At 39.2% G+C, this 15,348-nt stretch overlaps 1 protein-coding gene across 2 annotated transcripts in view; it reads left to right on the top strand.

Annotated features, from left to right (window-relative positions):
- Positions 1 to 15,348, top strand: part of MAEL (maelstrom spermatogenic transposon silencer) — a 40,330-nt gene that overhangs the window by 10,176 nt on the left and 14,806 nt on the right. The window contains exons 3-10 of one of the 2 annotated variants that reach the window (XM_070497172.1): positions 4,366 to 4,449; positions 4,684 to 4,776; positions 5,815 to 5,914; positions 6,850 to 7,005; positions 8,418 to 8,459; positions 13,693 to 13,817; positions 14,590 to 14,644; positions 14,758 to 14,899. In XM_070497172.1, the coding sequence (XP_070353273.1) occupies positions 4,720 to 4,776; positions 5,815 to 5,914; positions 6,850 to 7,005; positions 8,418 to 8,459; positions 13,693 to 13,817; positions 14,590 to 14,644; positions 14,758 to 14,899 (677 nt within the window). In that variant the 5' untranslated portion in view covers positions 4,366 to 4,449; positions 4,684 to 4,719. Of the gene's footprint in view, positions 1 to 4,262; positions 4,450 to 4,683; positions 4,777 to 5,814; positions 5,915 to 6,849; positions 7,006 to 8,417; positions 8,460 to 13,692; positions 13,818 to 14,589; positions 14,645 to 14,757; positions 14,900 to 15,348 lie in introns of those variants that run through there. The other variant, XM_014828648.3, reaches the window with a different exon arrangement.

Raw genomic sequence — 15,348 nt, 5'->3', positions numbered from 1 at the left:
GCTGTTCCCTCTGTCTGGAATGCTCTCTTTCAATCCTTTACATGACTAGCTCCTTTCCTTTTCATCCTTTCTCATTTTATACAGCACCTTCTCAGAGAGGTTTGCCCTGATCACCTATCTGAATATTTAGCAGTTAAATCTAAATATTGTTTTAAAATGTTAAAATAAGATAAAGCAATCTTGGCCAAAATGGAGTTACAGGGAATGAATTTATTCAGCAGCCTCAAACAACTGAAAAACTGGTCAAAATATATGAAACAATGTTTTCAGATGCTGGACTTCAGGGAGCAGAGGTGAGTAATCCCTGAAAGAACAGAAATGAACAAGGTGAGCCCGGGATTGCCACAGGTTGCTGCCTGGAGAGAGTGCGCAGAATGCAGCGTCAAGAAGGGTAACCTAGGCTGAGCCTCGTGGTCTCCCTGGGTCAAGGAAATGGAGTTGGGGGTCTGGGTAGGCCACGGTGGCTAGAGTTTACAGGGCAGAGTACCAGAAAATAGAGAGCAGTGCAAAGAAAGAGCTCTGGAAATGTGCTGAGGATCTCCCTTGAAGCTCCAGCAGAATACTGATCAGTGCTGTGTGGGAGGAAACTACACAGTGCCAGGGAGAGAACAACCTAAAAGGATTAGAAGGAACAATCCCTGAAATTTACACAGGGCTAGAAATAGTTTGTGTTTCCATCAGCCAAAGTGGAAAAGCTCCAAATTCATGGGTTGTCAGGCAGGGTCCTCAGAAGACTTTTATATCAGCAGAGCAGAAAATTACTCCTAAACATTGCTCTGATTCTGAATAATGAAGCATAAAACCAAACGTCAAATCAGGAGAAACTAGACTCAAACTGTTTCCAAATAGCATAACTCTGTCCCAGAACAAAGCACAGGAATATTCGTAAGAATATAAAAATATGGAGCATTCAACAGGGTAAAATTTTACAACTGTCATCTAATAAAATATTACCAAGCTTGCAAAGAAGCAGGACAATACAACCCATAATAAGGAGAAAAATCAATCAGTAGAAACAGACCCAGAAATGACACAGATGATGGAATGTGTAGACAAGGACATTTAATACTTACTATAACTATATTCCATATTATAACTACATTCCATGTTAAAGGAGGTAGAGGAAAGATAGATCATGTTAAGTAGAAATATGGAAGGTATAAAAAAAGATTCAGATCAAATTCTAGAGATGAAAACTAAATGATCTGATACAAAACAATACACTGGATGGGATTAATAGCAGATTAGACATTGTGGGAGAAAAGATTAGTAAACATGAAGAAACAGCAATAGAAACTGCAAAATGAAACACAGTTTAAGAAGACCAAAAGAAAAAATGACAGAGCATCAGTGAACTGTGGGCAACTTCAAGCAGCCTAAGGGGATGGTGAGGAAACTTTTGGGAGTTGATATGTTCATTGTCTTGATGGTGGTGATGGTTTTACAGCTGTATACATGTTACAGCTCGTCAAATTGTATGCTTTAGATGTATTCAATTTATTGTACTTCAATCATGTCTCAACATTGTTATAAAAAGGCAACCTGGAACTAAAATCCAAAATGGTATCACCATGGAAAATGGAAGTGAGGTGGTGGAGGAGGGGTTTGGGAGAATAAGTGGGGGAAGCAATAATTTTTTAAACAACTTCTATTTGGGAAGAGTGGGTATGAATACCTATTAATGTATAAATTGTTATAAAAATGTTTTAAAACAAGTATCTTAAAAATTTATGGGTAGCCACTGAATGAAGCAAAACAGAATATATAACTTGAAACTAGCGGAAGAGAAAGCAGAAGAAAAAATACTGATCAATCCAACTAAAACAGAAAAAGGAAGAATAAGACAGTAAACAGAAACTGAAAATAATTGAATGAAGCTTTTCATTCATGAAACTAGAAAAGGAACCACAAAAATATCCTGAAATAAGTAGAAAGAGGGAATTCATAAACTTAAAGCAGAAATGAAAAGGAAAAGGAAAACTGTCAAGTTCATCAGTAAACCCAAACCTGTTTTTTTGAAAAGATCAGTAAAATGAACTTTGGCAAGTATTAAGGGGGTAAAAAGACAAGAGGTATAAATCGCATTAGGAATGAATAGGGGAGGCAATATTAGAAAATATATTTTTTTAAAAATTCCAAGCAAATATTATTTTTACGCCAATACATTGTTTTTTAAATCACCTTTGTTGAGGTATAATTTACACACATTAGAATGCACACATTTTAAGTGTATTATTTGAGGAATTTTGACAACTATATATCACTTACCACTTGTAACTACCACCACAATCAAGGTGCGGAATATTTCTGCCAACTCAGAAGGTCCCCTGTGTCAGTTCCCAGTCAATTCCCTTCCCCTACCTCTTGGCCCAAGGTAATTGCTGATCTGATTTCCATAATTACAGTTTTGCCTTTTCTCAAGTTTTGTATAAATTGAAACATATAGTATGTATTCTTTTATACATGCCTTTCTTCATTCAACAAAATTATCTTGAAATTCATCCCTGCTGAATATCAATAGTTCATTCCATTTCATTCCTGGGTAACAGTCAACTATGGATCTACCACAATTTGTTTATCAGTTCATCAGTTAATGAACATTTGGGTTGTCCAGTTTGGAGCTCTAAGTAGAAGTGCCATGAAAATTCATGTGTAAGTCTTTGTGTGGATATATATTTTCATTTCTCCTAAATGAGTGGAATTTCTGGGTCCTGTGGTAAGTATATGTTTAATTTTATAAGAAACTGTCATGCAATTGTCCCACCACTAATGTATGAAAGTCCTAGTTGCTTCACATCCTCACCAACATTTTATACCAATATATTTGAAAACCTAAATGAAATAGACAATTTTCTAAAAAGATATAAATTACCAAAATTGGCTGAAGGAAAACTAGGAAAGCTGACAAGACTAATAACCATACAAAATATTGAAATGGTAATCAAACGTCAACCCCACTCTCCAAAGATAATACTAGGATCAAAGAGTTTTACTAGTAAGTTCTAACAAACTGTCAAGGAATAGATAATTCCCATCTATTGTTCAGTGTGAACAGAGAAAAAGATGGCAGTTCATTTTATGAGGCTATGACAACACTGATACCAACATTTTGTAAGGATAGCACAAAAATATCCATAATTCGATATCACTCCAATCAACGAAGCAAAAATTCTATATTAAATATGCTTTAAAAAATAAAGCAATGCCTCACAATCAAGAAGAGGTTATACTAGGAATGGTAGGATGCTTCAACATTAGAAAAACCAGGGATATCACTTATTAACAAATTAAAGGATAAAACCATATGGTCATGTGAAAAGATGCACAAAAAGCACTTAAAATTTCATCTCTTTCTTGATTTTAAAACATATACATACAACACGTATATACATACTTAATAAACTGAATACAGAATGCACTTTCTCTGGGAAGCATATATAACTAGAAAATCCAAGAGAATCTACCAGCTCTATTTGAACTGATCTGAGTGTTCAGCAGGGGGGGCGAAATACACAAGACTAACATTAAAACCAATACCTTCTCTACACACCAGCAGTAACCAAGTGGAAAATATAATGGAAAAAAGAAAGTTTTCCTAGTAGTCCCAAATATAGTTTAAGAATAAAACTAACAAAAAATGAGCCAGACCTTTATAAGGAAATTTATAAAACTTATTCAAGGACTTTATTTTAAATCTCAGCCTCTGTGTTTCCTTCCTAATACTTATTAAAAACCGCATAAAAAGAAATCATATTCTTTCCAACAATGTTATTTAAGAATGCGGAAAAACAAAACCAAACCGCCTGGGTTGATTCATTTATTTTGGTCCTCTTCTCCCCAGTGGAGTGCAACCTTGAGGGCAGAGATCTTGTTTGTTGTGTTCCTCACTCTGTCCCCACCCAATATCTTGCACAGCCTAGCACACAGTAGGCCCTTTACAGTCGTAAAACACGGTAAAACCGGAAGCCCTCGCCGGTCCTCCTCTTCTCCATCTACTTTGACGCATGTTGCGCAACAATGTGGCTAAATTGCTCCAAGCCTCCCACGTGACAACACCTCAGCCAACCACTCATCCCAGCCAATCAAATGCTTCGCACCTGGGCCCGCGCTCGCTGCACCCCGCCCCCACTGCGCGCCAGCGGCGTCTTCCGGTGGTCTCGCTGTTGTCTGTGTCAGCGGCTGCGCGCTGCGCCCTGATTGGCCGAGAGCTGCGGGCCGGCGCGCAGGCGCGGCCTCAGTTACTAAGGGCGGGAGCCCGGCGAGGGCGCCGGCGGCTGTGCGGTCTCCGGGCGGCGTCGAGGTCTGCGCACGCTCGCCATGCCGAACCGCAAGGCCAGCCGGAATGCCTACTATTTCTTTGTGCAGGAGAAGATCCCCGAGCTCCGGGGCCGAGGCCTGCCCGTGGCTCGCGTGGCTGATGCCATCCCCTACTGCTCCGCTGACTGGGCGGTAAGCTGGAGGGGGGTGAGCGAGGGCCGGGCAGTTGGGCAGGTGCCAGGGCGAGGCGGTGGCGGACGAGGCCACGAGGAGGCCGGTGACCCCTTGGGCCTGCCGGAGGGAGAGGGGGGCCCCTGTGCCGGCCCGGGGCGGACTGCCGCCCGGCAATGTCCGGCGTCGCCTGAGGGCCAGGGCGCTGGATCCTCACTGCCGCTTCTCCCCGTGGCTGCCGCTCCGTCTCCCCAGCTCCTGAGGGAGGAAGAAAAGGAGAAATACGCAGAAATGGCTCGAGAGTGGAGGGCTGCCCAGGGAAAGGACGCCAGGCCTTCGGAGAAGCAGGTAAAGGTGGCCAGCGAGGAGCCGCCTGCCGGGCACGCGGGCGGAGGGAGGGGAGGTTGAGGGCAGACTGCTGGGTGACGGGACTCAGTGCAGGGGAGTTTCCCGTTCTCGGCCCGCCGTCGGAAGCCCTGTGAGGAGCCCCGCGGGCTCCGTGAGGGGCGAGCTGGTGTCGCTCGGGGCGGAGAGGCCGGCGTCCCTGTTGGGAAGCCCGCGGCCAGTAAACGTGCGCGGCGGGGGGGTGTTGGTGGTCGGGGCGTGTACTCGATGGCCCCTGAGGGCCCTTTCCGACTCCGTTATGATTAAAGAACCTTTTTTCGGATATTTAACGGTAGTTTGGACCGTCTTGTCTTTTTCAATGACCCCTGACACCACGCTAGCTGCGTTGTTTAAAATATTGAAATAAAGACTTGCAGATGTTGGTCAATTTTTGTGCGCTTTACACGTAAGAGTTGGATAGAGTTTATTTGGGTAAGTTTCTGTGTAAGTGGAATGTTAAAGTACTGAAGTTTGTTTTCTTGCTGACTTGTGTGAAGAAAAGGCGGGGTGGTTGTGGGGTCTCCCCTTCCCTGGGCGTTCCTTCCTTCTCCCGTCGCATCTCAAACGGTGACGCGGGATGGAGGTTCAGGGGAGCTTCGCTTGCTTTAGATTTGGGAGATTTTTCTTTTGTGGATTTATGTTTGAGTAGAAGCTCTAATCAGTTGAATTTGTACTTATATTTGCGAGCGTTTTTTTTTTTTTTTTACTTCAGTTTATTATAAGACGTTTCTCCTGAGAGTGAAGCCATATTGTGTATATGCTTCATTGAGTCAGCGGTGGTTGAACTGGTTATTTACCGCTCACCTTTTGATTCGGAATATTTATAGGTTTTGCTGCCGTCTGCCTTCTGGTGTTGGTGCCTTGACAGATGTGTGTATTTACTCGTTGCGTTCGTTGGCTGAGTAACCTGCGGGCGGTTTTGCAGTTCTGCCGAGTTTAGTGCATGGTGTACAGCGCCCAGCAAGCGTCTGATATGCGGTCCCTCATTCCCTTCCTCTTTAGAAACCTGTTTCCACCCCGCTGAGGAGGTCAGGCATGCTCGTGCCAAAGCAGAGTGTCTCACCCCCGGATATGGCCAGCTTGTCTCTGAAAAGTGATCAAGGTAGGGTAATCCGAAAATGTTTTGCTTAGGTAAATTTGGATGCTCAAAATACTACGATATATTGCCGAGTAAATATATGTTCTGTTTATTTTAATCCTGCATTTCAAAGTAATTGACTACAAGTGTTCCAACACGATGATGCTAAAGTTGTGAAAGATCAGGTAATTTACATTTGTTGAAATAGCACTGGAGAGTTATTTTACAAAAATCTGGTCTCGATTTCTACCACTTCATATGTTATTAAATGTACTTTTTTGGTTTAAGTGTTGATAGCTAGACACTTGAATACACTTGTTATAATGCTAAAGATGAGTTGTTAAGCTAGCCTAGAGAGGAACATAGCTAATACGAGTCCTTGCTGTTCCTCCTGGCTGTTTCCATTAATTGTGTTCTGACTTTGTTGAAGATTAATCAGCTTTTAACAGTCTTAAATGTGGCAAGTCCTCTGAATAGACCCTTTTCACCACCTCACATTTCTTTCTTCCTGTAGAGAAATTATAGGTGGTCTGGTGTATATTAGTAAAAAGTAAAGAAAGAGTGAACTAAATTGCCCATAGTTTATATCAGTTTTTTTCTACACTGATTCTACCTGGTTTATTTCCCAAACCCTTGTATTTGTTGAATATGGGTCACAGCTTTTCTCCGGGTGTTCCTGAGATTCAGGGTTTATGTATAGCTAAATTGTGTAGAGCTGGTTGCAAGTTTGAATCATTTGGTGGCTTCATGCAAAGAGTGGTTACTACTGTACTTCAATCCCTGATAACTGTAATTATAAAAATTTTCATTCGTTTATCTGCTACGCTTAATTAGTTTTCTCTTTTCCAACTCATTTAGGAATATAGGAATACAAAGAAAATGGTTCTAAAACTTTTGTTTTGTTGAAGAAGTAAATTTGGGACTCATCTGTTTGTTTTGTCTTTTTTTTTTTTTTTTAGCTCTCCTTGGAGGCATTTTTTATTTTTTGAACATATTTAGCCATGGTGAGCTACCTCCTCATTGTGAACAGCGCTTTCTCCCTTGTGAAATAGGCTGTGTTAAATATTCTCTCCAAGAAGGTATTATAGCAGATTTCCACAGTTTTATAAATCCTGGTAAGTGTCCACATAGAGTAGATGCTGAATCTTAAAAATATGTTTTTTATGTTGACTTTATTTGATAATATCTGTTTTCTTAAAAGCTGGTGCACAGCTGAGTTCTTATAACAAGACTTCATAATAATTAGTTGAAAAACTGTTAAGAATTAGGGATGACAGAAAGTTTTTGGCTTTTAGCCTAAAGCATTAGCATTGGGTGAATAGACTGCCTGAAAAATGTGTAGGCTGTTCTTTGCTTACCTGCAGCCTTACATCTTGGAATTTTCTAAAAGCTGTTTATATCTTTGCTCTTTTCTTTCTCTGCCCCACCCGTCACCTCAGCAGGTGTTAACCTGCTGTTGCTTTGTAACCTTGAGCGAAGTACAGTTGTCCCTTGGTATCCAAAGGGGATTGATTCTAGGACCCTTCCCCTCCCATGCGAAAATTGGAGGATGTGTCAAGTCCCTTATATAAAATGGCATAGTGCAGTGAGTACAGTTGGCCCCCTGTATCCGTGGAATTTCGATATGTGGTTGAATCTGTGGATGTGAAACCTGTGGATACAGAGGGCCAACTGTACTTCATCTTTCTGAACCTATTAGCTCATCTGTAAATGGGGATAATACCTATTGCAGGGCTGTTCTAAGGAATACATGAGAAGGTCTGGAAATAACAATACTTAATAGGCTCTTGGATGTTCTCAGTATCTCTTCTGCCAGCTATTCCACCCAATCAGAACCAGTTGGTTATGAAGATGTAGGATTTGATTCAGTTCCCAAGAGAATAGATAGTAGTTAAGGAACAGTATAACTTTAAAGGTAAGTAGGAGAAATATATATAGGGAGAAGAGTAAAGGAGAAGAGATTGGGGAAAGAAGAACTTCGTCTTCAGTCTTGTGACTTGCTTTAAAATTCATTAGAACAGACCAGCACTTTTCCTTATTTTTAGATGACAGAAAAACGAATCATCCTGCTAACACTTGGGAGGGTTGCTACTTAGGACAAGTTATTTAACTGATTTTTTCGTGTGGATCTAAATAAAACATTAAAAGGATAGAATTTGGAGTTGTTTTCCCCTGAAGAATACATACTCGTCTTTGTGTATCAAGGGCCTCATGAATCCCTGAGGCCCATTCATGGAGCCCTAGGATTCCTTTAGCACAAGTTTGCCTTACCTAGTGTTTCTTTGTCTGTAAGAAATAATTTTTTAAAGGAGCTTAGACAGCATACCAAAATTCTTTGATCCTCGTACCTTTGGTTTAAAAAAAAAAAACAACACTATGAAGGTTCAATCTTCTGTATTTTCACATAGCTATGCCAGTTACCTACCTATGTCATGACTTGGTCATCCTATGAAATAATACTGTAGCACAACCAGATAGCTTCCAGATTTCTGCTTCTCTAAACAAAGTAATTTATTTTGTATTATAGGTGAAATTCCACGAGGATTTCGGTTTCATTGTCAGACTGCAAGTAAGTATTGAGGAATGGGGTAGACTATAGCTATTGACTATGTGTGTACCTGGTTCAGACTTACTCTTTAAACACACACATAAAACATAAGTTGGGGAAAGAATCACCTTAAGTTATTGTTGGACAGTGTCCTTGGAAGTGGTAGATGGTGTATGTGATCCTTAAAAACTTTAAAGTTATGTAGACTTGTAGCATAATATCTCTTTTCCTTTATGGGGAGTGTGATTTTATTTTCTGCATATATCCTTTGGCCTCAAGATCAGCTGCTTTTTTTGGCCAGTTACTTAGGTAACTCTTTGAGAGGTATCAGATTATCTAGATTTAGGGCCATTTACAGGGATGTCCATTCAAAATTAAGAAAAAAAGTTGATGCTTCAAAAATAATAGAATGATAGTGACAAACAGCTCTGAATTAATGTTTTTTTTAAGATTGGCCCTGAGCTAACATCTGTTGCCAATCTTCCTCTTTTTTTTTTCTCTTCGCCCCAAAGCCCCCCAGTACATACTTGTATATTCTAGTTGTAGGTGCTTCTGGTTGAGCTATGTGGGATGCCGCCTCAGCGTGGCCTGATGAGTGGTGCTAGGTCTGTGCCCAGGATCTGAACCGACGAAACCCTGGGCCACAGAAGTGGAGCATGCGAACTTAACCACTCAGGCACAGGGCTGGCCCCTGAATTAATTTTTTAGATGAGGGAAACAGGTTTTTATTTATGTATTTAGCAACTGAAGGACATGACTGTGCATATCCTACTATATACTAGATGCTTATTTGTGTGAGTGCCACTGGCTTACTGTTTCTTTATTCTGATAATTTAAAAAAATTTTTCTAAAGGCTTGTTGTTATAAGCTTTTCACATTAACCAAATTAACAGAAAGCGTGGTTCTTAAACCTGTTAAAGACTCTAGGAATGTTTTCTTAACTTATAATTAAAACTGAGCACAATGTTTTTCATTCAGGAAGCAGGATCTTTGGAACTCACCAATTTAAGCATGTCTTAAAATGGCCAGTTTAATAACCCTGGGAAATGTGCCAATTAAATAAGATAAATGACTGTGTTAGAGTGACCACTGTGCCGACATAGTAACTAAAAGAGCCTGTGCGGCTATGATCTAGCCGATGTTTAGGAAAGACCGTGTTTCGTACAGTAACACACTGAATCAGATTTACACATGGCCGTGAAGAGTTTGGGAAGTAGCTAAAGATCGTGCATGTAGATCTTTCAAATGCTCCTGTGCTGTCTGGCCTTTTATGAAGTATGTGTAAGTGAAATCAAGTGAATGCTTCGTGGACATGGGTTAGCACCTTACAATCAAGGAATTTCAAAACCGGAAATGATTTTGGCCTGGAGTCCATTGATTTCTCCCACCCCCACCAGGTGTTCCCCTGAAGAGGAGCTTCAGGTTCTGTTGCGTGTGGAGGGGTAGAAGGTCTTGCCCTTCTCATTCTCCCCCACTTGAGCCTGAGAGCTCTGTTTCCGTCTGTTTTACTGGTTAATGATTTTCTTGAGAGAAGTTCTACTTTAAAAACTGCCTGAGCCACCGTTGTGAAGCTCTATCAGCTTTTTAAATGAAGCTTCATACACAAAAAAAGAATGTAACATTCACTTAAGATAGAAAGAATATTAACGAACAGCAGTGCACCTGCCAGTCAGCGGAAGAGAGAGCACATTGCCGTTATCGTTGAAGGCCCCTGTGTCTCTCCTGGTGCATCCCCGTCCCTCTTTATGAGAGGACCACTGTTCTCAATTTTGTGTTAATTGTTTCCTTTCTTTTATGAATGGTTTTACTGTGAATACATGCATACTTACTTAAGTGATGTATTTAATTTTGCTTGTTTGAACTTTGACATAATTAACATACTGTGTGTCTATTTCTGTACTTGTACTTGTTTTTTGACTCTACAATGTCTTTTCCCCATTTTTTTATTGGATTGTCTTTTATTGATTTGCGGAAATTTATTGTATCTGTTTATTGACTTTTAACAGTGTGCAGATATCTATTTTTAGTTTGTGCCTTGTATTTTTTTACTCTCATAGTATCTTTAAATGAACAGAACTTTTTTTAATTTAGTAAGTATATCTTTTCCCTCATGATTTTTTATGTCTTATTTAAGAATTCTCTACCATGAAGATAGTCTTTATTTTCTTCTAAAAATTATAAAGTTCTGTTTTTCATATCCAAGTTCTTTGGAATTGGCTTGTATATAGTGTGAAGTAGAGACTCAGTTTCTTTTTTCCGTTTTTTTCTATGTGGATAATCAGTTGTTTTGTTACCATTTATTGAATAATCAGTTTGTTCCCCGGTATGTAGCGCCACCTGTATCATACCACATTTCTGTTTGTGCGTGGGTCTTTTTGATATTTTTATTCTGTTCTATTGGTCTCCTTTGTTTTTCATGTCCATATCATTTTGTTAAACACAATATTTTGATAATATTTACTTAATTAGACAAGTCCCTTGACTTTGTTCTTTGGGAATATCATGGTCATTCTTGACCTTTTGCTCTCCTGTACGCAATTTAGAATCAGTTTATCATGCTTCACAAAAAGCCATGTTGAGTTTTAGGTTGGGAATCACCTTTAAATCTTTACATCATTTTGGAGAAAACTCACAGCTTTGTGATATTGATTATGTGAACATGGGGCTACGCTTATTTTTTAAATATGTAATGTCTTGCAATAAAGTCTTAAAACTTTCTCTGTAATGGTCTTAATATCTTGTTAAATTAAAGCTTATTTTTGTTGCTATTATGAGTGATATCTCTTGAAATTGTATTTTCTGATTGTTTACTTATGTTTTTTGGTTTTATTCCACCATTGCTAAACTCTAACTCTGAATTTTGAGTAATTTCTTTATACAGTCATATCTGTGACGTGACTTTCTTTCTAATCTATGTATCTTTTATTTTAAAATTTAAAAATGTGTTTCATCTTAGTGGGCTGGCTAGGATCTCTAGTTTCTAATGTTTCACCACCGAGTATGCTGATTGCTGTAGTTTTCTTTCTCTTTTTCCCTTATTTTTGGTATGCAAATGAAGTTCCCTTCTATTCCCAGTTTGGCTGGAGATACTAATTGCACATTTTAATGAATACTCTCTCTGTATCTCAGATGATTTGTGTCTTTTGTTCGTGTGGTGATTTACTAATGTTAAACCAGCCGTACGTTCCAGGAGCAGACTCAATGTGGTTACTGTATAGCTCTTAAATAAATTGCTGAATTTGGTTTGCTAATATTTTGTTTTGGATTTGTGCATTCATGTTAAAGACTGAGGTTAACCTTAGCTAATTTTGTTATCAAGGTAATTTTGCCATCCTAAAACAGGTAGAGGTAAGTTCTCAGTTTTTGAGTTTACATTTGGTTCTTTTTTATATTCTGCTGAAATTCTCAGTATTTTTTATTTTCCTGAACATAGTAAGTCTCATTATTTTAAAGTCTTATGTCTGATAACCCTATTAGAGGGATCTTCTTTTTGGGTCTATTTTTAGTTATCTTGGTGTTCAATCAGGTTATCAGATCTCTTCATGTGTCTGGTTAGTTTTAGTTGAGTGCTGAGTAGTGCATGTGAAAACTTGTTCCTCTCCAAGGAAGACTTATCATTGCCTCTGGCAGAAAGGGAGTCACAAGCCCTCTTGGATTGCCTTAAGCCAATTTCAGGGATTGAGATAAAGTAAAACTGGGCTTCAGACTTTATGAGAATCAGTCTATTTCTGGTTACCCTTTACTGAAAAAAGGGGGAATGTGGACAGATTCACCAAAGGATCATCGGTAAAATATACGGTTAATTTCACAGCATAGACAATGGAAGCCAGAAGACAATTGAATATTTTTTTAATTACAAATGTTTTATGTACACAAGTAATACTGGAGTAATATTTTTAATTCTTACTAGCTCTAGGTCTGTTGAAAACTGCTTTAGTTTCTTAGCCTCTAAATCTCTTCCACAGTTGGTAAATGTTCAAACTACCAGCAAACCACGTGCCAGATTCAGCTCTCTGGAATTTCTTCCTTTCTGAGATTTTTGGGCCCAGAATTCCTCACTGTGTTTTTACTTCTGCCTTGCTGTTAAGCAAGTGATCATTTCTTCAGCTTTTCCCTCGTCTGTCGTTATCAGAAGTTGAACTCTTCCTGTATCCTTTTCTCTTTCTTTCTTTTTTTTGGTGAAGAAGATTGGCCCCGAGCAAACATCCGTGCCAATCTTCCTGTATTTTGTATGTGGGATGTTGCCCACAGCATGGTTTAATGAGCGGTGTGTAGGTGCCCACCGGGCATCCGAACCTGTGAACCCCAGGCCACCAAAGTGGAGTGTGTGAACTTAACCACTACACCACCGGGCCAGCCATCCTTTATCTTTTTTTATAGTTTCCAGTTTTATGCTGAAATTTGTAATTTGATCTCCTCAGATATAAGCGTGATGATTTAAAGTCTGTGTCCAATAACTTCAGTATCTGGAATACCTTTGGATCTCTTTCTGTCAACTTTGTTTTGGTTCTCGTTGTCGTTTGTGTACCTGGTTATTCATATAGTGTTTAAAAGATGATTTTAGAGTAATTTGAGGCTTACAGTGAGGTTCCTTCTCCCAGAGAGGATTTATGTCTGCTTTTTCTAAACACCTGGGACCCCAGCAAAGCCTCAAGAGCTGTCAAAAGTACATTCCTCAGCCATTCGCCTTCTTCTTCTGGAATCCAGGGGAAAACTGCCCCCAAAGCTGGTCTCCCCTCTCTGGATTTCTCTGTTCTCTTGCGTCTTGATCTAATAATTCCTACTGCTGTGTGTGCTCTCAATATCTCAAGCATTTTAAATTTTTGTGGGAGGGTCGATCTGAGTTACGTTTTTACTGGAAGTGAAAATCTTCATTATACAACCTTTTAAAAAGCAGTCCTTGCTATTAAGTTCTCCAGCCTCATTGAAAGGCAACGTGGGAGGAGTGAAAACGCTGTAGGCTCAGTTGCTTTACAAACCTGGATTGAGTCCTGACTCCACTGTTGGCCAACTATTAAACCTTCTGCTAACTTCTGGGAGTCTCAGTTATGTCTTCTCTGATGTGTGTATATCATCTACCACACAAGATTAGGGCGTAAAATGTGTAAAGTACGTGACTGTGACCAGGCTTGGTACAAGTGCCTAAATATGAATTAGCCACTGCCGTCCTCCATGTACCCCTCCTCCCACACCTAATCCATAGTGTTTGTCTTGGTCAGATTTTCAACTTCTGCCTCCTTTTTATTTCCTTCAGGTGATTCTAGTCACAAGATTCCTATTTCAAATTTTGAACCTGGGCGTGACCAAGCAGTTGTGTTACAAAACCTTTATAGATTTATTCATCCAAGCCCAGGGAGCTGGCCACCTATCTACTGCAAGGTAATTTCAGTGTAAGAACTTCTTTTAAGACCTCCATTTAGATGCCAGAAGATCCATGAAGGGGACCCAGAGACAGACCTTTTGCCTGTGTATTAGCTGTGTGTTAAAACATGTTCATTCTGAATTGTTGTGACTGTAATTAGGTATAATGCCTTTTCTTTTAAATTTCTCTGGTATTGGAAGGATTTTGAAGACTGAAAAAGCTGAATGTATTTCTACGTTGGTAGATCTCGTGGTTTTGAGTTCCACCTTTTGAAATATCTTCAATACCTTTTTATCGAAGAATGGATGTTCTAGTCTGTACACCTATGCTTCTAAGCAAGATTCCCTTTTATTCAAAACCACCTTTGAAGCAATCCCTTGACCCTCTTTTTGAAATCTTCAGAGAGACTATATTTGTTCTTTATTTTGTCTGTATTCTTCTAGTCTAGGAGTCAAAGACTTCGGTTTTAACCTTCCTATTTGTTAGGGTAACCGTGAGCAGATCACCTGATCTTTGGAACGTTGGTTTCTTCATCTCCTACCCTAAGTCTCACTTGCTTTTCACAAAGTGTGTTAACATTGCTATATAAATGTCATTGGTTATTAAAATAGCAGTAGTCTTTTCCGATGTGTTGCTCTTTTTTATAGTTTTTCTTTAGTTGTCATAACTCTTCAGTTTCTCCCTTCCCATCAGCCCCATCCTTCCTATCCCCGACAAGCTTGCAAGGACAGCATTAATTAAAAGTAACAAAATAGAAAATAAATTGATTTTTTTTTTACCTTCTCCCAGTCTGATGATAGAGCCAAAGTCAATTGGTGTTTGAAGCATATGGCGAAGGCATCAGGTAAGTAAAACTGGGTCAGGTGCTTTCTAATATCCATTTGTTTCTGTTTGGGTGTATATGCTATATGTCCCTAATTCACTAATTGCATATGTTTTTGTGTTTACTAATGGAAGAAATCAGGCAAGATCTAGAACTTCTCACTGTAGAGGATCTTGTGGTGGGGATCTACCAGCAAAAATTTCTCAAGGAGCCCTCTAAGACCTGGGTTCGGAGCCTCCTAGATGTGGCCATGTGGGATTATTCTAGCAACACAAGGTATGTGTAGTGATTTTGTGATAGAGTGATTTTGACTTCTGAACTGAGAAAATATGTTAGGATTAGTTTTTACCTTTTTATGCAGTTTTTTCCTGTGAGAGCTTGGAATCATACTTCCTTGAATATAAGATTCCATTGATCATAAGACAAAATAGTCTACTACTAAAAACAAAAACAAAACCTACTAAATAAACTGACAGTGCTTTATCAGTTAGAATTTCCGTACTGATGAAAGAAGATTTTATATTTATTTAGACATGTTTTATTAAATAGAATTTTTGTACTTAACATACAAGGAATATATAAGTGAAATGGGCAAAAGTGTTTTTTTAATTTGAAATAATTTTAGGTTTACGGAAAAGTTTCATGAATAGTACAAAGAAGTCCTAAATGCCATTCTCTCAGATTCCCTAACAGTTGATGTTTTGATACATTTTCTGTAAAACTTT

The sequence above is a fragment of the Equus asinus genome, chromosome 25 (assembly GCF_041296235.1).
Source record: "Equus asinus isolate D_3611 breed Donkey chromosome 25, EquAss-T2T_v2, whole genome shotgun sequence".
NCBI classification, from domain to species: Eukaryota; Metazoa; Chordata; class Mammalia; order Perissodactyla; family Equidae; genus Equus; species Equus asinus.
Note: the sequence above shows the minus strand (reverse complement) of the source record. Positions and strands in the feature narration are given on the sequence as shown.